Consider the following 22,461-nt stretch of genomic DNA (forward strand, 5'->3'; position numbering starts at 1 on the left):
GCTACTCCTTTATTGCAATCAATGGATCAAAATATTCTGAGGCTCACCAAACAGTACTATAGAAACAGTTTGCTCAGTTCTGGTGTATCATCAGAAGAAACAATTGCAGAAGCTCTCAAGAGCATTTTATTAAAAGAGGCAGTCCTACATTTGTTTACTGCATGGGATTCATTATATACATGAGTTATTAAGAAATGTTTAAAAAACATTCTTTAAGGTTTTGATGGAAGTAAGGAAAGTGAAGATGAAGATAACCTTCCTCTAAGTATATTACAACAAAAATTAAGAAATAAAAAGGCATTGGTCCCCGAGCCATTGAGGATACAATAAATTTGTTATAGGAAATTGCTCCAGTAAGTTAATACACATTGAAATAATATATATTCTAGAGATATAGTGGTATAACATAATAATAAACTGTAACTCTAATCTGAATACAATGTTGCAGATGTGGAAAATTGGACTATAGATGAGGTAGCAGTTGTTGATCTTGATGAAGTTTCTTCATCAATGGTCCACATATTGAAAGAATTAGCTATTCCGACGCCGTTGAGGCATTAAATATGGCTATAGAATGGTCTAGCTGTAATTCAATAAATACAAGCGAAATAATCACACTTAAAAAGATCCTCGAACAAAAAGGACTATCAAAATTTCTCAAAATAGTATATATTAAAAAATTACTCATTCCTTCATCTTAGAAATGTATAATTTTATTTAGTGTTTATCAATATGCTTCATTTAATTACACCCTCTTTTCTGTGAACACCCTCGTTAATATGAACTGCCATCGATTTTTTGTGTTAACACTATCGCGATTGGACTGTTAGTGAATATCCACGATATCTCTTGAGGGCCTGCTCCGCACTAAATAAAGCGAAACATGAGTTTAAAATAAAATGCATCTGTCCAAAACTGGAAATATGTTACCTAAAACTTGCTAATTGGACCTAACCTGAATTTCCCCCATTTTAGCACTATATAGCGCTAGTTATATTTAATGATTTTTTTAAATTATAGTGATTCAGTATACGCCATAAGTTCTAAATCACTTTATGGCAAGAAACATACAGCAATCCAATTTTAAATTTTTTCAAGGGTTTCTCAATGATTCATAATAAATTCATGAGTAGACTAAATTAAAGGAATTTGCGCAAGTAAGAATACAGATGACTTCAGCCGGTCATTGAGACTCTCCAATATTAACTTCTAAACGTAAATATATTTATGTCCTTACTAAGAATCTTATTAATATTTATTTATATCCACAAATGATCGTTATTGTTAATGAATTTAATCATTTATTTATGAAGCATTTTATTTTGGGAAGCGTTTCAGCACGTTCAAATTTTTGTTGGATTAAGTAGTCTCAACAGATTTAACGTTAAATCTGTAAGGTAAAGTTATTTTAAAACGAAAAAATAAATAAGAATTTAGTTCGTACAAAATTGTCTAAAGTCCATTGACGATTTAAGAAATCTAAAACCTTGAATTATGATAATCAACATATAAATATTTTTAAACATTGAAAAGAAAATTCCTAAAATTATGAAAAAGGTCACTCCCACAAATATACAGGGTGTCCCACAAGTGTTTCATTATATTTCAGTGGGTAATAGTACATTGAAAAATAATATGACTCCCTATATAAACCATATTCCAATAATGCTTCATTAAGAAGATACAGGGTGTTAAACTTAAAACACACCTGGAATATTTCAACGTATCAGAGTATGAATGAACAGGCGAGCTCAATTATGTATTGAACAAAATGGCCACCAATTTGAACAATTTCTATAATGTTATAGCAAATAAATAATATTTAAAACAAACTTAATATTATTAAAACCATTTAGAGAATATCGTGCATATAGACGGTATTCAATTTTTTACTGGCAAACGATACGTCGGACGAAAAAGAGTCAAGTGAGCATTTTTCTTCTAAATGAAATTAAACTTCTAAAAATAATTTTTATTTTGATAAACAGCAGTGGCGCACCATGTTTTTCTTTCAAAAATGTGCTGAGAGGTGTCCGTACGCACGTCACTGGTGAAACGGAAAATAGCCCTTTTGCATAAATAAATGCGTCTACATTAACTCTCAAAACATGCCAAATTTCACTTACATATCTCAAACGGTTTTGAATATATCAATAAAAGTTAGATTTTTTGAGTAAAGTTTAACACCCTGTATCTTCTTAATGAAGCATTATTGGAATATGGTTTATATAGGGAGTCATATTATTTTTCAATGTACTATTACCCACTGAAATATAATGAAACACTTGTGGGACACCCTGTACACTCAGCTAAATAAATTTTTGAAAAAACGAAACGGATAGAGCGAGGTAATGTAACACGATATTATTTCGTCAAAACATAAATTCTTAATAAGTTTCAAACAAGGTTGTACAACTTTTGCTGTGCGATGACAAAATCCGACGAAGAAGCAGAAATTTCAACATACGAAATACACGTCCCATATCTGTAGAATTATAGCAAACCATGTTTGTTACTGGTCCTATTTGTTAACTCAGTTATGAAATGAAGCTAACTGCTTTCATTATGTAACTAGTTCCGAAATGAAACTTGTTTGGACATCGATTTCGACAACGCAAATTGTAATTTTTCGCTTAGAGGAGTCTTTAAGAAATCTATGATGACTCGAAATTCTACTAAGTGAAATGGCAGAATGCCTCCGCACTCTGTAAATATCGAATAGCTCAAATCCGGCCTATAAACGTGAATGCTGTTAATTTCTCTCTGACTCCATCAAAGTCTCCCACGAAATCTATTTATCGTTCCTATCAAAGATGAATCTCTAGGCTGCTTAATTGGACAAAATCTCTGCCCTATTTCCCTGAAAATATGTTAATTTAGGTGCCGTTGCTCTCGATCAAAATCTCCGGCGCGATATTAAGCTTTTTAATTAAAATATAATTTAGTTTCTGTAAAACCGTTTACCCACTGTATCGTGAATGTTGTCGTCGTCGTCGGTGGAGGAGGATTAAATCGAAGGGTAAATTTTCTTGATGCAAACTATCCCCGTTGGTTCTCCTGTAACCTTTTACACGCTTATTAAAGCATCGACAGTCGCTAAAGAGCTCCCGTTCCAGAGTTTAAATAAATCAGTGTCACACCTAGATCAAGGGATGAAAAAGCTGTTTAATTTAACGTTGTCTGGGATGACACGTCAAAGGCGAGGAAGGATACAATTTCACATCCTCAAACGAACCCCACAGAAGCCTAGAATATTACCTTCCAGGCAAGAGAACTGATATGTTCTACAGTATTTTAAAGCATGTCTAGAACCAGGTGGGGAATTACTAAGGTATTCCATCTTCCCAAAAATTTCTTTAATAATGATTAATTCTCAATCTGTCAACATCCCTTGATTACCATAAAATTGTTTATTTTGACCCTAATCAGCAATTCAGTTGAAACGGCTAATGAACAAAAGGACGTCTTATCAGGAAACGATTGGACTTTAACCCGTTTATGGAATTGAGCCATAAGTGTGCTAGACCGCATCCCCCCGGTTCCCGAATTTGGATCCTGTAAACAATGCGGGAAGCACATTTAAATTTCATAGTTAGGGGTTTCGCTAAGTAACGGCCCCGGCTTTATGTGGGTGTTACACACATATTAACCTATAATGTAGGCAGTTTATGAGAAACGGCTTTTAAACAAAGAAAAGCGGGAAAGTTTGGCAAACTAAGAAAATTTAATTTAATTAGAACAGCAAATTGAGAAGTTCATCTTTCAAGGTAAAGCGGGTTGTAAGGAAGGTTTCGAAAATTTTGTTAAATTATAATTTTTTATGCTTATTGCGGACCAGGCATATAAAAACTTATCATGCCACATTTTGTCAGTTCATAATCAAGAAGTATAGTTCATATTTCTTTAAGCAGCGACACATGAAAGTGGCACTGAATAATTGTTATAGTATTGTAGCAGTAGTTTAACAAGAGTAGTTTACAATGATACACATTTTATGAACTAGTAATTTATGTATACAGAGTGTCTTTAACTGAGTGCTCATTAAAAGTATTTAGAACGCCGCAAAATCTATAAAACCACAATTTGGTATGTAGCCATTTCAATCCAAAATCTATTGATAGAAAATATTTTAAATATGGCAGCATTTCCAAAATTATCGGTAATCGTTACCAATTTTGTTGTTTTGAAAGGAATAACGATGTTTTTATATTTTTATGTTTCAATCTTGAATTTAAAGTCAACTTTATGCAACATACTATCACATCAAATTTGGCAAAAATATTCTGTGTAAAAAAAAGTTATGGTCGAACTAACAGGTGAAATAATAAATTTTTGCCAGTGAAAAGTCAAAATATTGCATAAATGCCAAAAGTCATTTTCTTCAAATGGGAATCTCATGTTTTATTGCATGGGTTAAAAAGCTATTTCATTCTGCATTAAAACATATATCATTTTTTGATTTTTACATAAGAATTGTTTTATAAAAACCAAAAATAAAAAATATATATTCAAAACATAGTTGCGTTGTGCTGTAATATTTTTGACTATTATACGTGTCAACATTTTATTTTAATAATTGTTGGAAATGTCCACCAATAATTTCCAAATATTTTTCTGTCAGTAAGGATACCTGGCCAGAACTCAAATAATATAAAAAAATAAAACAATGTTATATGATGGACCGCAGAATAAATTGGCCTTTTAGCCTATGTATAATAATGAAATATTGAGTTTCCCCCATTGGAAGAAAATAACTTTTTAGCATAGTTCAATTTATTTCGCAAACCATCATATTCATATTTTTTAAAATTGAAATTGAGGAAAACGAACTGCAAAGTTTTGACTTTCTATTGGCAATTTTTTATTGTTTTGCTCTTGTTAGTCCAATATAACAAAATTCATTTACACTGAAGATTTTTGCTAATCTTAACATTAAAAAAAAATTATCTTCCAAAAATGAAATTTTAGGTTATCAGTATGTTACATAAAGTTGACTTGAAATTCATCATGAAATCATTAAAAAATGAAAAACCGTCATTCTATTTAAAAAGATAATTGTTATCAATTTACGGTACTTCTATATAAGCACTGCCATTCGGAAACTGTTTTCAATCAGTAGATGCTAGATTCAAATAACTTCATACCAAATTGTAATTTACTATTTCCCACTGTTCTCTAAATACTTCTAATGGGCGCTAAACCAAAAACACCCTGTATTCCAGATTGTCTTTATTATGGATGAATTGCTTTAAAATGTATTGTGGAAAAGTAGTTTACAAATTTACCCACACTGTAGGACAGGAGCATGCTCGTCCTTCTGATTACACTTATTGCGGACCAGGGCGATACATTGGGATCACTGCACATTAGATGCAATGTTCATATCTTCCCATAATAATAAACTGAGTGAACACTTGAAAGCCCCTACATCAAATAAATAGGCGTCTTCCAGCATATTTCCCATTAGAGGAAATCTCCATTTTTTTCATTTAAGAATTCATTCTTCATTGAAATTATTTTTCATGTGTAAATATTACTATATCTGCAACAGTAAAAGAAAACATTATTACATATGCAGGTAAACACCACATTACGAGTACCCTGAAGTAATATAGCTCACAGTTGTAAACTTATTATTAATCTTAGGAAATAAACGTATCGTTTATAAAGAAAGCTTTCAAGCTAATTTATTAGAAAATTAAATTGATGATGGTAAATATATGTTTAAACTTAACTGAATCACTCTTATTACAGTTCAATCGGCGGTACAAGGCACAAGTAGTGGAGGAGGAAACACGCTTTTAGAAACCACGACAAGGGGGCCCCATTTCGATGCTGCCGCCTCCAAGAATGTTACAGCACTGCTGGGAAAGACTGCTTATCTCAATTGCAGAGTTAAGAATTTAGCAAATAGAACGGTGAGTAGATTTATTTTGTGTCAGTCCTAATGGCACTTATAGATGGTTTATTAATAGAGGCAGATCACAGTGACGAAATAGAATTTATGAAGTCAAAAATCATGAGGTAATACCGTCAAAGTGAAGGCTCCCTTTGAAATTTGTTTATTGTCAGAGATAATGAAAATTCTGAATAATTGTTAAAGCTTTAAAATTTGAAAAAAATTAACTGGAGCAACACTAAATGGAATTGTTACATTGATTATAACGATCTTGTAATTTGTTAAGTGAATTGAAGTAAAATTTGCCACTATTGTAAGAAATTCTAGCTCAGTATTGAGAATTTATGGGTTTCCAATAGCAATTTTATGTTGCACTTCAAAACGGTATCATTGGTAGTCATCTATATTCGGAATTAAAATGAAAGCGATTTATTTAAAACTGATCGAGGATAAAATCGAAATTGGAATTTTAGCTGTGAGCACATCAACGAGCGAGGGCTACAGCAGCGCCTATAATCGTTTCGCGTTGTATTAATTTCGCCGATTATACATTACGGCTGATTGGCTTATTTATTAAATTGCAGATTATATTAATAATTGAACTGTCCCATAAATCAATTTCGGTCGAAGCTGTGGTAATCGGAAATTAGCTTTATCTACTAAAAGCTCCGAAATGTTAATCTAAAATGCTTTTAATTCTATCACGAAAAATTCTAGTGAGCTCGATGCGAATTGTCACTTCACTGGTAAATGCGCTGAAAATGCACATTGATGGATTAGAAAAGCTTTTTTCATTATCAAGTTATGGAAATGTACACCATATCATTTTTCCGAGGGCTAAATGAATCGATTTAAGTCAATATTGTAATATCTACAAATTACTTTGAAATACGATATTAATCTGAAGTAGTGTCATTACTAAAATGTTATAGGACTCTTAGCCTATATCGCTTTAATACATTTCATGACGAGACACCTGGAGTTCATGCATTACATTTCACTCATTACACACATTGTATTTTGTGCGTATAATGCACTAAAATATAAATCGAAGGGACGCTGTTAGTAATTTAATTAAATAATATTTTTTTTATATGACATACGTAAGACTAATACCAGCACTTTTCTCATAATTTTTTAGCTATTAAAACTCAACTACAAAACGACGAAAAAAATCTCAACATCCTTTTTCTAAACGTCACACATCGAAAGCGATTCTCGAAGTTGAAAAAAATATGGTCAATCCGTCGATGCGATCGAAAAACTCATCAATTTTAAGACACAAAACCGCAGTTCCGTCATCAATCTTCCACTCTCATCCGGTCACGTCATATTTTCGGATAGACCCCCAGGAAATTACTTAATTATTTTTCTTAACACAGCAAGACTTGGTAAATAAGTTCCTTATCAAGGATCGCTTAAGGTTTTGTAATAGGATTTAGGTGGCCTTTTATTGTTTGGTGCGAAGCGGTTCACTTTTTATTAATAATTTGGGCATGTATTCCCTGTTATGAATAACTCGAATTCTTTAGGACACTCATTAGAAATGGAAATTAAAATCTATTATTTATTTAGATTCAACCCATCTACCGAGGTAGGCCCTAAGTACGAAGGTCATTCAATAAGTAACAAGAAAAATTAATACAGCTCTAAAACTATTCATTCGATCAATACAAAATTTTGACTACTTTTCGATACAATCCTCTTTCACCCAACACGGATATACTTGTCCCCTCGTTTCTCTTACTTTCTAATGCTCCTAGCATAAAATTCCTTTGGTTGTTATCGGAGCCACATTTGCAGCTAAATATTGATTTCTTCGTTAAAGCCATAGTTTTTCCCACGTAGATCCTGTAACGAGGATGCGGAAGAATCTCCCAGCCCAGTTTTTGAACAAACTCTTGAGTTATCTGTACCCTATTCGGCCTTACGTTAAAAGTGTGATTTTACTTCACGATGACGTGAAGCAAAATCACTCTTTTTTCAAAAATCTACGACGTTTAGTGCGAATGGTAGGCTTTAATTTGTTTTTCAAGATATCAGTGTTATATTATTTGTTGATTGTTCATTGGTTTTCCAGAAAATCGTATAAAATAGGGTCATGTGAGTCCTAGAAAAATGTAAGCATCCCTTCACTCGCTTATGGCTGTACCTTGAATTTTTTCCCACATTGGAAAACTTGTGTATTTTCATTTAACGTATTGTTTCTTGGACTCCAATTTATAGTGGTGTGCCCACATGACATGGCAATTTACAATTCTTTCCAAAAAGCTTTTTTTCTCGGTGAATAATCGGGCTTTCAACAGCTCAAAGATTTGAAGCCTCGTTTCTTTGTGTGCATCCGTAAACTGTTTTCTTCAGCCGGTCATCCACTTCGCTGCTCATTAACGACACTTTGGCGTCCATTTTAAACTGTTCAACTCACGTATAAATGTTTGAACGGTTTAAACAATCATTTCCATACACTTTTAAAATCTTGACATAAATTTCACTACCTTTAATACCTTCTGCATTTATTCTGCAATAGCACGTTGTTCGTGACTTGATATTTTAAAATACTAATTTATAAGTTATGTTTACAAAATCTTATTAATCGGCTCATCAGAAATAATCACAAGAATGCCACGTTAAAGCCCTAAAACTTTTATATCGATTCACGAAATCGTCTTTTTGCTATATCAATTTGCCTCAATAAGTAATGAATGATCCTCATATATGAAGACGATGTGAAGAAAATACTGGAGAAAGCTAGATATCTGATTATATCTGGCTGCTACAAGGAATAACTCTGGATAGAACAATAACGCATATTAGTTCGAGAAATAAAAGTGGAGAAAGAACAAGTTCCCTCCCCCCCTCCCCCGGTTACATAGTTGTAACAGTTGTGCAAAGTTGTAGTATCAAATATTAGATCGTCAGTTCACTTTACATTTATTACATTAACACGTTATAAAATTATATTGAGACATTTTAGTACACGATTTCGTGCAACTGCACTATCTATGTCGATATTTAAGTTTTGCTTCACTGCATCAGAGAGCTCATATTACATTTAAGCTTAATTGGAGAAACTATAAGATTACAATGAAATTGGATTTATACTAAAGGAGGAGGTATTGCATATTATTGACTCGATATTGCATTTTGACCTGTATTGATATCTTTGTAGACATAGTAACTACAGATTTTAATATGTAGGCATTTATTTTGATGAAAAATTGAAGTGGATTTTGATGGAAAACGCTCGAATAGGAAATAAGAAGTTTCTTGGGAAATATTGAGAAAAGTAAAGCCAGTAAGAAGATCGACTTCCCTAGCAGAGTGTTGTATTAACTACTCCGCTAGTTTCTCCATAAGCAACTGCGGATTTATTTTTGATCAGATAGGGCAATTCACAATCTCTAGAATTATGTGGAACGCAATGATGATATATTATTTCACGTACGTCTCTCTTACGAGAAATATGAAGTTCGTATTGATCCGAGAAGTTACATTTTAAGGTGAACGATCGAGAGTTACGTGGGAGCACGGCTTAGCGCTACCACCAGAAAAATATCAAGTATTTCTCAAGAAAGTCAAGGTTAATGTCTTAATAGTAGTCATCATATTTTGTGACCACTAGGCGATCTAAAGAAGTGAATACATTTTATCAATTCTACGATAAACTTTAAATTAACTTAGTCATATAATCTCTACGTTGAAAATTGTTTTACTCTTAATTATAATTTTCGATTAGTAATAGCACTGAACGAATCTATACTGACTAAAAATTTCCAACTCTGATTAGATTGTGATACAATTCGCAGTTTTACACAACAGCTTCTCAATCCCATTGAAACTTGCTTGGATATCGCAATAGAAATAATTTCTCCGATACTTTTTGTTTGAAAATTTTCTCATTGTCTGCGTGAAAACTGAAATAGTGTTGTGCTCCAGTAGAGAGTCAAACCCATATCTGTAAATGCCAACATAAATAATTTTTCGCTCTCACCACTGTGACCTCTTCGATCATTGTTCTCGCCATATTTATTGTCCATGTCCCTTTCTGTTTCCACAGACTGGGACAAATGCGAATAACTGCTTTGCAAAGTGCTCCACCAAGGGTTGTTATGTATGGAAGTGTCCCATTAGTTCTGAGCGGTCAGTTTGTTATATTTTTTTTATATTGTCTATTTCGAGTAGGAGAGCAATGGTTATTTTTTCATCTTCTATGGTGCACGGGCACGAAATGTAAATTTGCCTTTCGCCCCTATTAAACACCTCGACAAAAAGCTTCCCAATGTTAATAGAGTTAGCTTCTGTTTATCCACGTAGCCCTCCTCAACGAGCCGTGAGCCAGATGGTGCTCGCCATAACAAATACTGTGTTTAAAGCCTGCGAACGCCTTTATTTGTCCGTGTAGGGCTTACGAATATAATTGGCGGATTTGTTTTTTCTGGACTAGACGAATATTTTAGCGGCAATTCTAGAGTTTTCCTTACATACATTGCATAAAACTAAAATAATTACTTTCTTTCTTAAGACATTTTTTCTCATAATTTCCGATATTTTATCCCGTACTTCGTCCATAAATAACAATGAAGGCAAATTCTTGATCAATTAATGTGATAAAGTGAACATATTTCCTTAGTAAAATTCATGTGTCATGTCCTATCACACTTTTACCAACATATGTTTATTTGTCATTCAGATATGGAATCCAAAATTTAGCTGTTTACATTAATATATCAATATTAACTTCCTCAGGTCTTGCTTGCCACGTAGGATCATTTTTCTTAACAAGAGAGCGATCCGCGACCTTTTAGATGATTCTAGCACCCTCTTTCTGACATACCACTCGACCGCTCCATTTAAGATCCCACAATCTGCTTATATATAGCAATACACCACTCTTGACTTTCTCGTGAGTTCTGTCTGAAAAGTCTTCCGGTGTCATCTTCCCGTATAACCAAAAGCTTATCTATCAAATTCTGTGTCATGCTAAGAAAGCACAGTTTCCAACTCAACAAAAAAAAGTATTAATTTATCTCAACCATCCAGGATTGCCAAAGTGAGCAATATTTATTTGCAACTGCACTATTCTACTCCTTTTTTCACATTCAAATATATACGCATTCGAGCAATTAATCTGTTATTGTGGATTTGCCCGTAACCATCCAAACAGTTCAATTAATTAATGTGTAATTCGTATTTCAACAATTTACCTTTCCAATATCTACAAACTAATGCAAAACATCCAACAACGTTCACTTCTCATTAAATTACCACTGTGCTAATTCCAAATAAAAGCTGAACTTCCATGGAAGTTTCCCATATCTATTGTTCGATATTCCTATTTATCTGCAGTTAGAGCGAATTATGCACGTTCATTACGGTCATCCATTCACCTACCCACTTTCAAAGAAAAAAGCAATCACCGATGTGTCAACAACTGAGATTAAAACTAAAATTAGACTCGACCATAATGCGATTTTTATCTCCATTAAATCACTCTCCCTGAAAATGGATAAGGCCATTCAGGGATATTATGACAAAATGCAAAACCGACGTTATAATGGCCTAAGGCCCCTAATATGCAAAACAGTAATAAACTGAATCTGATATTTTGTGCGGCATGGGAAAATATTTAAAATTGGGCAAATTTGCAACTCAGGATCGTGAAAAATAATGATGCTGATTTCGAGTTTTCAGTTAAAGGTTGATTAATAGTGTGTTCGTTTCTGATTCAGAATGAATAGTATTGTATTTAATAATGTGGTGATGGGAAATCATTCTGTCTTAGATTACTCACAAATTGAATGTCATAGAAATACTCCAATCACACCTGATAATCATATGAAGCTGGATACAAGTTTAATAAGACAGCACGGAATATTCAATTACGGAATTCGGACTAAAATAGGACGCAAGCGTTGTGAATTCTAGTTGTACCAAAAATGTGAATAAATGTTTAAAAACTAATCTCTTGGATTATTATTTAAAAAGCACCGAGGGCCAATTACTCATTTAAGCTGTATTTAAGGTTTTTCTGTAATAAGGTACTTTAAGTTAGTAGCTAGAAAGGGTGCTCGCACAAATCTTTCCCTTAATGACAGCAAAAGACGGAACAAGCTCAAATGAAAAATAAATGTAATAAAATATAGAGACGGATATCCGATAAGGAGAAAATAAATGTGTTATTTGTTCTAATCTTACTGGATTTGGCTCACTGTTAGTTATTTTAAAGAGATGCAAAATAGAAAATTCATGACCTAGATCTCTCAATAAATAATTATACACAAGGTCAGTTTCTCGCATAAACCACATTTAAAATTCATTCGAAGTAGTTAAAGTTAGTTCTAAAAAGGCCTGCACCTACATAAATGCTAATTTAGCTGGTATATGAAGAGAGTTATACAGGAACACTTACTGGTCTTGTTGCTAGTTACATCATAACACTCACACAATTTTTTATAAAAAAGTAATAATTTACGCACACTTAAAACCTTTGAAAATGTCCGAAAATAAAATACTTAATAATATTTAAAAAGCCCTCAAGCATATATAAGTGTTAAAAAAAATTGAAAATGTAAATTTTTTAATTGAAATCAAACTCTAAAAATGACCACTGTCTAGGTGCTGAAGCACGTTAGAACGACGATTTATAAACATTTCATGAAGTTAGCTTCCCAAGGCAATGAACTTACCTACACAATATATAACTATTTAATCCCACATACAGCATTAACCATTTTAGCTACAGCTTTAGCCCTTTATTATGTTACCATTGCGTGTAGCTGAATTCAAAGCCGAACAAAATCAGTTGAAAGCGCTCAGCTCAGTGTGAAACCTTTCTGAAACTGCGTCTAAAATTGTAATAGAGGGAAGCGTTCTGTCAAAAGCAACCGAATGTTTTTAACGAAGTTTACCGCTCAACCAGGTAATTCGCCTGGAATATGGCCCACGGCTTATTCGCAAACTTCGTTTTCACCGAGAACGTTTCCTTTGTCTCTATTGTTTTTGTTAAAACTCTTTTCCCGCCTCAATATCAGCCTAACAATGGCTTTTCGGAACTTAATATATTTGCTCCCTGTTAAGAGAAGTCTCGGGGCTGAAAGGTGTGATATTTCAACATGAAATTCGCAACTTTTTCGACGAATGAATGAAGGGGGGAAAATTTTATTATAACGCAGGAGCATTGTGAGAAAGGGCACAGTTTTTGTCGATACTCGATTAATTCTACTCAAAATAGCATTCTTTTCTGACGTTCTTTCTTTTACTATTTTTAGCATTACTTTTTGAAGGTTTGGTAAGATGCAAACCTTGCAACCATATTGGCATTTTCAGAACTTTCGCAAAAGCAACTTCCAAAAACACCATTATACATAAATAATCTAAGCCGACCTTCAACAACTCTAATAAAAAAATTATGAAAAACGCTATGTTTAGATGGATCTAGGGCGTGAGTTTTACAACATTTCTACAAAATAATTTTTTGCAATAGCTGTCAGTCGGTGCAGAGAGAAATGCCGCAATATTTATCTAATAAAATCATAAGAAACAATTTATCTTACCCATTAATAAATATAAAAAATGGCCTATGTCACACTTTGATTCCTCATCATCTCTAAATTATTATAGGCTACTAGCTGTGTAAATACATACGTAGTATAAAGTTTTATGGGACCAGTTCGTTATATACGTAGGCCTTACATACAAGGTTTAATGGCTCATTTATAATGAAATTCCACATAAAATGTATTGATATTCTACAGGGTGTTTTAATTTTTCATCAGGAATACTGAACAGTTGACAAAAACTCAAAGGATAAAAGAAAATATTATTTGAAAATGCTTTGAAGCTTCATTATCGAAAGTATTGAAATATAGGGTAATGAATCCACAATATTCTTATTATACTATATCTGCCCAAATCACAAACCAAAACGCACATGGCCCTTTTAACTTATTACAGATGTCTCCTCAGGTGTCCTGGGTCAGGCATCGGGACGTGCACTTACTGACAGTCGGTCGATATACGTATACAAGTGACCAGAGGTTTCGGGCCATCCATCAACCGCACACAGAAGACTGGACACTGCAGATCAAGTATCCTCAACACAGAGACTCGGGGGTGTACGAGTGTCAAGTCTCTTTGACGCCGCATTTGAGCCATTTCATTCATTTGACTGTTATTGGTAAGTAGATTTTTAATGTTTTTATAGTTTGTTGTGAACAAATTAAATACGTTATGCTCACACACGAGTAAGATAATTTCCCATTTAAATTCTAAAATTAGCTATTTGCAGGTTTCGGCTTTAGATTTAGATTTAGTGAAGTTGCAAACTTTCACCTATCAAAACAGCAGTGTTTGTCAGTCTTCTGTCTTTTAGCAGAAAGTTCGCCTTTCAATGGTTGTTTACCAGTGAATTTCAATTCCCAAAGTGGATCGATGCGAGTGGCACTGAATAAATTAAAAGTTATTCCCAATTGAATTCCCTGTAAACCTGATTTGTTGTCATTATAAGAAATGTTTTTTTCGATTTTGTCGAATTTAAAGACTACGAAAATTATGCAGCGTTCTTGTTATGATACAAAACTAAAGAAAAAAACCTTTTAGGTATTTCTTTTTATCGTATCATATCAGTAATCACTCCAGTGCAGCATTTGTTAACAACGTTATTTCTACGAAATTCCCAAGGGATTTTCAGAAATTTCTGTTTACTCTAATTTTCAAAACATGTTTAAATGATCGTCATTCATATCGTTTTTTCAAAGTGTCTTCAAGGTTTGCACCAAAGATAACTTTCTAATTTATTTTTTATTGCTCAAGAAAATTGCTGAATATTTTCTGAGATAATTTTCAGAGGAATTGTACAGAGTTTCGTAGAATTTTATAAATTTGTCAGTGGCTTCTTGGGATTTTTTAGAGATTTACGGTTTTTTAAAAAACACGAAATACAGTTATTTTTATCACTTTTTCAAATATCATTCGTTAAGAGATGTCTTGCCTTCAGCCGTTGTAAGTCTAGAAATAAAAGAACAACACTTTTACGCCATAGCAAGAGAGAGTACGTGTATTAATATTAAAACTCGCGAAAGAGCCTGGGCGCAAGGAGATAATCTAAAAGAAATTACGCCCAATATGAATTTAAATTTATTTCCATTTTTCTTCACCATTGTTCACGAAAAGATTCCATTTTTCAAGTTTTCAAGTTTAATCTTCAGTTATTAATAGTTAAAAACGCGCCCATTTCTTTCCCTGTTCTCTCTTTGCATTCATTATAAAATATTAAATCAATTTAGTTCAGCGCTTCCGGTTTGCTAAATTGAACCCGAGATAACGAAACAACTTTTTAATAATCCTGATCCCGGATTCTAATTTAATTTTTTGAGGTACTCTGAGTGGAAACGGTCCAAAAATAAATAAGCTCAAAAGATGAATCGCATGGATGAGCGGCAGATATTTACTAATATTTGATGGCCTTTGGGGAAAAAATTCATTTTAATATTCAAATAATCATTCTATTTTTGCCACGCATTTCAATTCCTCTACAGGCTGCGACAAACAAATTTGCGGGAATTGCGATAAATAAAAGAGCGATTAAATTGAGAGAAATATGCGGAATTTAATGCTTATATAGGATCTCCTTTAGATTAGGAAAAATTCCGAATACTTCCTAAGATACCTGTAAAAGAGACCGCATTGTGAGATATATTTTTACAGGAAATCAAAATATACATATCTCGGGTGCCCAGGTAAATCCTAGCCACACGAGATTAACATGGAAATTCGGTTCCTATTTTTGTTGCACCTACAGGGATCATCCAGTTGAAAAACTTTTACATGGAGGACATAGTACTCAAGATCGACCATAATTGGGTAATTTTTTTAATCTTCTACTTAGACCCGTTTTGGCTCAAAACATCCCCAAAAACCAAAAATTTAATGTCCGGCGTTACCGTTTGAGGCCACGATTGGTCAGAGTTAAGATCAGAATTAAACAAATACAAAGTCGCCAATAACACAAGTGTAAAAACCCTATGTCAAATAAATTTAACTCTTTTTTAATTTCTATACAATTTATAACTGATTTAAAAGTTAATTGAATGAAAAATCAGTAGACAAACTGAAGATGATTATTATGTGACGTACTTTCATGTCGAGACAGCAAATAAACAAGTTTCTTATTAATCTATGATGATAACACAAAGACACAGCACATATATATTTTATCTCATTTACTAAACAGAATCTCCGCAGGAAATTCGTAATTTAACATAGAATACACATTTCCTGTTATGATCATTTTTGAAAAATGATCTATAGATTTTTTTTAAATAAAAATATTTTTTATAAAAAAAACTTATATTTTCGGATTATATGTTTTCTCATTAATGTTTTGTTGACTTTTAATATATAAGTAGTTTTTAATTAATTTATTTTCACTTTTCCTATGTTATATTTAAATAAAAAGTTAAATAAACAAACAGAAAATTCATTTGATATGGGTTTTTTACACTTGTTTTGAGAGAGACTTTGTATTTGTTTAATTCTGACCCTAATTTTGACCAATCGTCGCATAGAACGGTTACGCAGAATATTAAACTTTTTGAAATTTGGAGATCTTTTGAGGCAAAACGGTTTTAATTAAAAGAGTGATAAAATTGCAGAATTATGGCTGGTCTTGAATATTATGGCCTTCATGAAAATGTTTTTCATTTGTATGATGCGAGCAAGCGTAAAAACATAAAAACCGATTTCCCATGTTAATCTTCTGTGTCCAGGATTCGTCAGGACACTCAGAATAAGGCCATTATTAACCTGATTTACAAATGTTTTTAAAAATTTAATTAAATACATGCGGATGTATGACCGTTTTCCTATTCTTTGTGTTTTTCTCAAAGTTTTACTTATATTTACTATGTTTAGAGGTCATAACTTACATGACGAAGTCAGTCACATTTTTTATTAATTTATGTCTATAAAAAATCTTTTTAAATGTAACATATTTCCATATTCTTCTTGATTTCGTACATCTAGAGATAAAGAAACAGTCATATCCCGTTTAGTCTCCCAGGTACATTCTCAATATGATCACAAAATACACTCATTATTAACCAAGTAAAAATATCTGCTCTGTAAGTATATATATACAGAATGTTAATGAATACGTGTTACGTGCTTATAGGACATACAGGGGGATTGAGAATTTACTAGCTTTTATTGATAAACTCACATGCGGAAAAGCACTGTTTTCGAACCATGACTAGATTTATTAATGATGCTCACATTAATCAAACACGGCTAATGACCCACTCGTATGCGCATTATTTCTGTGATTACCTTGATTTTTTTAAAGTAAGCTGTCATTCTTTTGATAACTATTAGCAATATTGATGTGTCAAATTTTTTAGATTGGCTGAGTTTTTATAGTTTAATTTATTTATGGATGCATCATGAATGAGCACACATTTAGCGATTGCGCGAACATGGTCTTTTTTTACGGCTAAGCTTAATGTAATGATAAAAAAGCAGAACAGCTTCATTTAGCTCAATTTCCCAATTGGCCGAATTCATCGCATAGAGTGTTCGCCAGAGTATTTCAGCATTTACAGGAAACAGGAAGAGTAGCAGTTAATAGAGCAAATTTTGGAGTCGTAGAACCATAGAATATAAAGAAGAGCTGCTTCATAGGATTGAACAAGATCTATCAAGTAGCACACGAACTATTGCCAGGAACATGAAAGTTAATCGTGAAACCCTTTGACAAGTTTTGACAGAACAACAGCTCGACCCTTATCGTCCTCAAATAGATCAAGAGCTAAGTCCAACTGATTATGTACTACGCACTATTTTTTCTCGGTGGTTTGTATAACATTGTCAAATAGAATCTAAATTTCCACGGTTTGATCTTTCTTCTGACGAAGTTTCCTTTACCAAGAAGGGTATTTTTAACTCCCGCAACAGTCATATTTGGGCAGACGAAAACCCTCGTGGTATTCGGTCTGCCAACTTTCAACTCAAATTCGGAATCAACGTGTGGCCTAGTATTGTCGGTGACCATTCAATTGAACCATACCTTCTTCAAACTCATCTTAATCCTACCATTTACTTGAACTTTGTGCAAGAAATTTTACCCAAATTGCTGAAAGAAGTGCCTCTGAACATTTGTCGTCAAATTCAGCTATAACTAAATGGAACGACAGCACAGTATTCGCTAGCCTTTCGAAAAAACAAAAAAATCAGTGAAAATGCATTGAAAGAGGAAGACCAGATGCATGGCCACCACACTCTCCCCACCTAACTCCCCTTGACTTTTTTTATGGGGTCATATGAACATTCTTGTGTAGGAAACACCCCTCGAGTCGAACGAAGATTTATTGGCACATATTACGGCTACAGCGCAAGAAATACAGGCAAAACCTGACATCTTAGAAAGACTGCATCGAAATATGATACGTAGATTCAATGCGTGCATTGAGGTTAGCGATCGTTATTATGTACAGTTAATGTAGGTATTGACAGGTTAAAAAGTTGTAATGGGTGTCATTTGCCGTGTTTTAGTAAATAGGAGCATCATTAATAAATATATCCATGGGTCGAACACGGTGCGTCTCCGCACGTGGGTTTATTAATAAAAGTAGGTCAATTTTCATATTCCTGTATGCCCTATAAGTTGGTAACACGTACTCATTAACACCCTGTATAACCTGCAAGAGCAGGGAAGTCAAATACGACCTTTAGTCATACCACGACGAACCTGTGCCAGTCAGTTAAACTTTGTAGGTTTAAAGATTGTAACCTCAGACCTTCAAAGTTGGGCTGGTTTCGTTGAGAGACTCCACAGCCTAATCACTTTATCACACCATCGACAAACACCACTCGGTCACTTGTGTCAACGATTCTAACATTATTTCTTATTCCCTCACTTATACTGCTCAAGTTGGCACATTTGATTGATTATATCACACCAGACCAGGTACCCTTAGAGAGTGGTCGATGTATGTATATTTACGTAATTTATAGTCCTATTTATAATTCGTAACAACCATTTGACGTTACTTGGTATATGTCGAAAAGCTTCTTTTAACAGGTTTCTCTAAGCATTAAATATGAAGGAAGTATTCAATTTGCTATCTGTCATTGTCCTCTCTGGCTTTGAACTTTAAAGGTCACATAATTGATTTTTACAGGGATACAGTAATGATTTATTCATACGACAGATTCAGCAGCAAAGCGCAACGACAAATTGTTGCAGTAACTGTTCTCCTAAAGTTCAATTTTATTATTTCTATGGTTTTCTATTTCTTCAACAAACCCATCGATAGGGTATCGATACAGCCGAGGGAAATGGAAGTATTTTTGTGACTGATTGCGGCTCGTTTATTTGAATAGATACGTTGGAACATAAGGAAATCTCCATTCGTTACATTGTCAGCAACATAAACAAAATTCGTATGAAGGCTTGTCAGCGAATGAATAAAAGTAAACTAGTTCGACGACGATATAACGAATAACCGTAAAAAAGTTTAACACAAAAATACCAGTTACAACTTTATGCATCGGGCATTTGCAAATTCGTCCCGGATCTGGGAAAATATCCGTTAATCAACCAGACACATTCTCCTGAAACGTTACTGAAACTTTTCAGCAGCAACAAAAGTTTGTAATTCGTGATTTAGCTCAAATAATTTGTTTTCATTGAAAGTTTATAGCGACAGTTGATGTATTCCATGGATTGCCAGGTCGGCTGGTAAAGCCCGATTTTATTCAAATTGATCTCTGGCGCGATTTAACTACCCTCCGATGAGTAAGATAAATCTGGCCATTACTTTTTACTGCTTTGTCTGTATTTCAGCGGACAATCTTTATGAGACATGCTTTTCTGAATCGTAAATTGAAGATTTTTTTTAATGAGCACTTCACATTCTTCCGGAAATAGTGGTATGCAGATTGAAAAATTTACCAACCCCGCAAGATATTAATTATGTTCAAGACAAAATTCTAAATGTGGATCCTGTTTGGGAAAATACCAAAACGAAAAAACATTATTTCCCCACAAAATATATTTCCTACTCAATAATCGCAATTTTGAGTCATTCTAGCACACAATTTCCTTGTCCGTTCTTCCAGACTTATTTATTTTTCAGACACACGTTTCCCTCTTAAAGAAACCTTCTTAGAAATTAATTTGCAACCACGAACGTCACACATCTCTATCCTTTCATATAAGGTCTGCGTCATTCGAAGAAAAACACTGATAAAGCAAATAAGCTACGAGCTCTCTTTCAAATCTTTGAAAGCTTCCGCAAAGACCGCAAAGAACATTACCCTTGTCCAAGCCTTTCCCGAAAGTCACCCTCGAAACGCTCGAGACATCTAAATCCACCCTCATTAAATTTTTAAAGCCATGTCATACATCGTTAAGCAGACTTTTATAACATTTCCAGATAGAGTACCTACTTGAACAACCTTCAAAGTACAATACATATAAATATTTAGATTGAATATGCAAGAATAATTACGATTTAGAAGAGAACTTTTAACATTTTTTATTCATTTGGTGTTATAAAGCTGAATTTAAGAAATTGCTTCAGCTCAAAAAGTCCGAAATTGATACTAAAATTATTCCCAAGAAAATTCTGTCGATTACCAGTTTCTAATGCGCTCATCGAATTGAATATGAAATCAGAACCTTTGATAAAAAATATGTACCCTTTTGTCCTTATAACTTTCGTAAAATTTATGTTTTTTAAAAATGCTTAAACACGTATAATTTTATTTTCGAAAAGGCATTTAATTCATTATTTTCGATGTTCAATTTTTTTTCAATCCCATCGACCTACCAATATTAACCTTTTATTTTCAAATTGAAAGGTACCCATTGTAGTATAACAAATGAAAGGTAATCCATTAAGGGATACAATAGTATACTCAGAATTAAAATTGGATCTATAGTCTCCTTAAAAAATAAAATTATTTGATACGAATTAAAGTAACTCACTATTACATCAAACAAAATTGAAATTCCTACATAAATGCTCAAATTGGCCTCCAGTAACAATTTGGCCATGACTTAGTCGTTCCTCGAACTCCACTATGCAATTATCTAGTGCTCCTTCTGTTATTAATTCTAATTCTGTTTGAATTCTAAGGCGTAAATCATTTAGATTTTGTGACCTATTTTTGTTAACGGAATCTTTCGATTGACCCCACAAAGAAAAAGTTAAGGACGTAAGATATGAAGATCGTGATGGCCATTATATTGCGACTCTTCTGTCGATCCATGTCCAAGGGGAAATCCCATCAAGATACTCCCCCACAGCCACAATATAATATGGCAGTACACGATCTTGTAGGAACCAAATATTATTGACGACTTGTTTTCGATTCTGTTTAGAAAAAATTACAGCGACTGATGGAACTATTTCGTCTTGAAATGAATGCAAGAATGATCCATTGTTTAAATCCCTCTATGAAAAATAGACCAATGAACTCGTAGCCGATTATACCCGTCCATACCGTAAGTGTTTACGGATATTGTATCTGCAGAGTCTGCATCCAATGAGGATTAGTTTGTAGACCAGTAGCGACAGTTATGCCAATCACTAGATTCATTTAAGCAGAACGTAGCTTTATTCGAAAAAAAAATTCTAGGAAAAAACAAAATTCCATTCTGCGATCAAAACCTTCAGGCGTCAATTCTTGGTAAGAGAAATTTTGCATGGATGAATTTTTTCTCGTTTCAAAATATTGCTGACAGATACATGATATTCGTCAGCAATTTTGCAGGTACACTATATGGGGTTTTCATAGATAGGTAAAAGAATATGTAGTGCTCTATCGCCACCAGTTGTTCGAGGTCTTCCACATTTTGAAGCAGTTGTCACACTTCTTGTGTGTTGAATTTTTTTTATTAATCTAACAAACTAAACTTTTATCAAGATGTCCATCTGGATATTACTCATTAAATACCTGATACATCTCTTCATAAGTTCTTTTGCAATCTCCATACCCCAAAAAGATTAAAGTTTCAATTCTTTACCTTTCATATAAACGATCAATTTCTTTAATATCCTAACTGTGGTAGATACCTAACAACTGTATACAACCACTAATGAATTCTATGAAAACCAAAATTTTTGTATCTAAAAAATTGTTTAGATAGAAAACAATTTAGAATTTCTGCGTCATACTGTCTGTTTAGACCAGAACTTCCTACGATCTTGCCTAACAGTAGTAACTACCTCACTAGGCACCCACAGAGAAATCCAAATACGCTGGCGGGGTTTATTACTAGATTGAAAGACCAGACAGCCTATTGTCATGAGATAATGGAGATTAAAAGGTTCGAGAGGGTGCAAAAAACGCTGCTACACGTATTATACCATGTTTAATTAAGACTAGTTGTTATACAGAGCTTAATTAGTGATTAGATTATCAACTATAATGCTCGTGTTCAGATTTCGATTTGCAACCAGGCACATCAGAATTTGTTGAAGCTGTATTCTATTTTTGATACTGGGAAAATTGAGAGGTTGTTGTTCATGCGACAAGACGGGAGACGCTTCTGCCGGCCG

General features: G+C 33.5%; 1 protein-coding gene across 5 annotated transcripts in view; it reads left to right on the forward strand.

The window, feature by feature from the left end:
* The window catches only part of LOC136343332 (neurotrimin-like), a 307,358-nt gene that overhangs the window by 250,041 nt on the left and 34,856 nt on the right, over positions 1-22,461 (forward strand). For 3 of the 5 annotated variants that reach the window (XM_066290004.1, XM_066290002.1, XM_066290001.1), the window contains 2 exons: positions 5,755-5,918; positions 13,853-14,075. In XM_066290004.1, the coding sequence (XP_066146101.1) occupies positions 5,755-5,918; positions 13,853-14,075 (387 nt within the window). The remainder of the gene's footprint in view (positions 1-5,754; positions 5,919-13,852; positions 14,076-22,461) is intronic. The other 2 variants (XM_066290005.1, XM_066290003.1) reach the window with 1 other exon arrangement.

Source organism: Euwallacea fornicatus, chromosome 14 (assembly GCF_040115645.1).
Source record: "Euwallacea fornicatus isolate EFF26 chromosome 14, ASM4011564v1, whole genome shotgun sequence".
Classification (NCBI taxonomy): domain Eukaryota; kingdom Metazoa; phylum Arthropoda; class Insecta; order Coleoptera; family Curculionidae; genus Euwallacea; species Euwallacea fornicatus.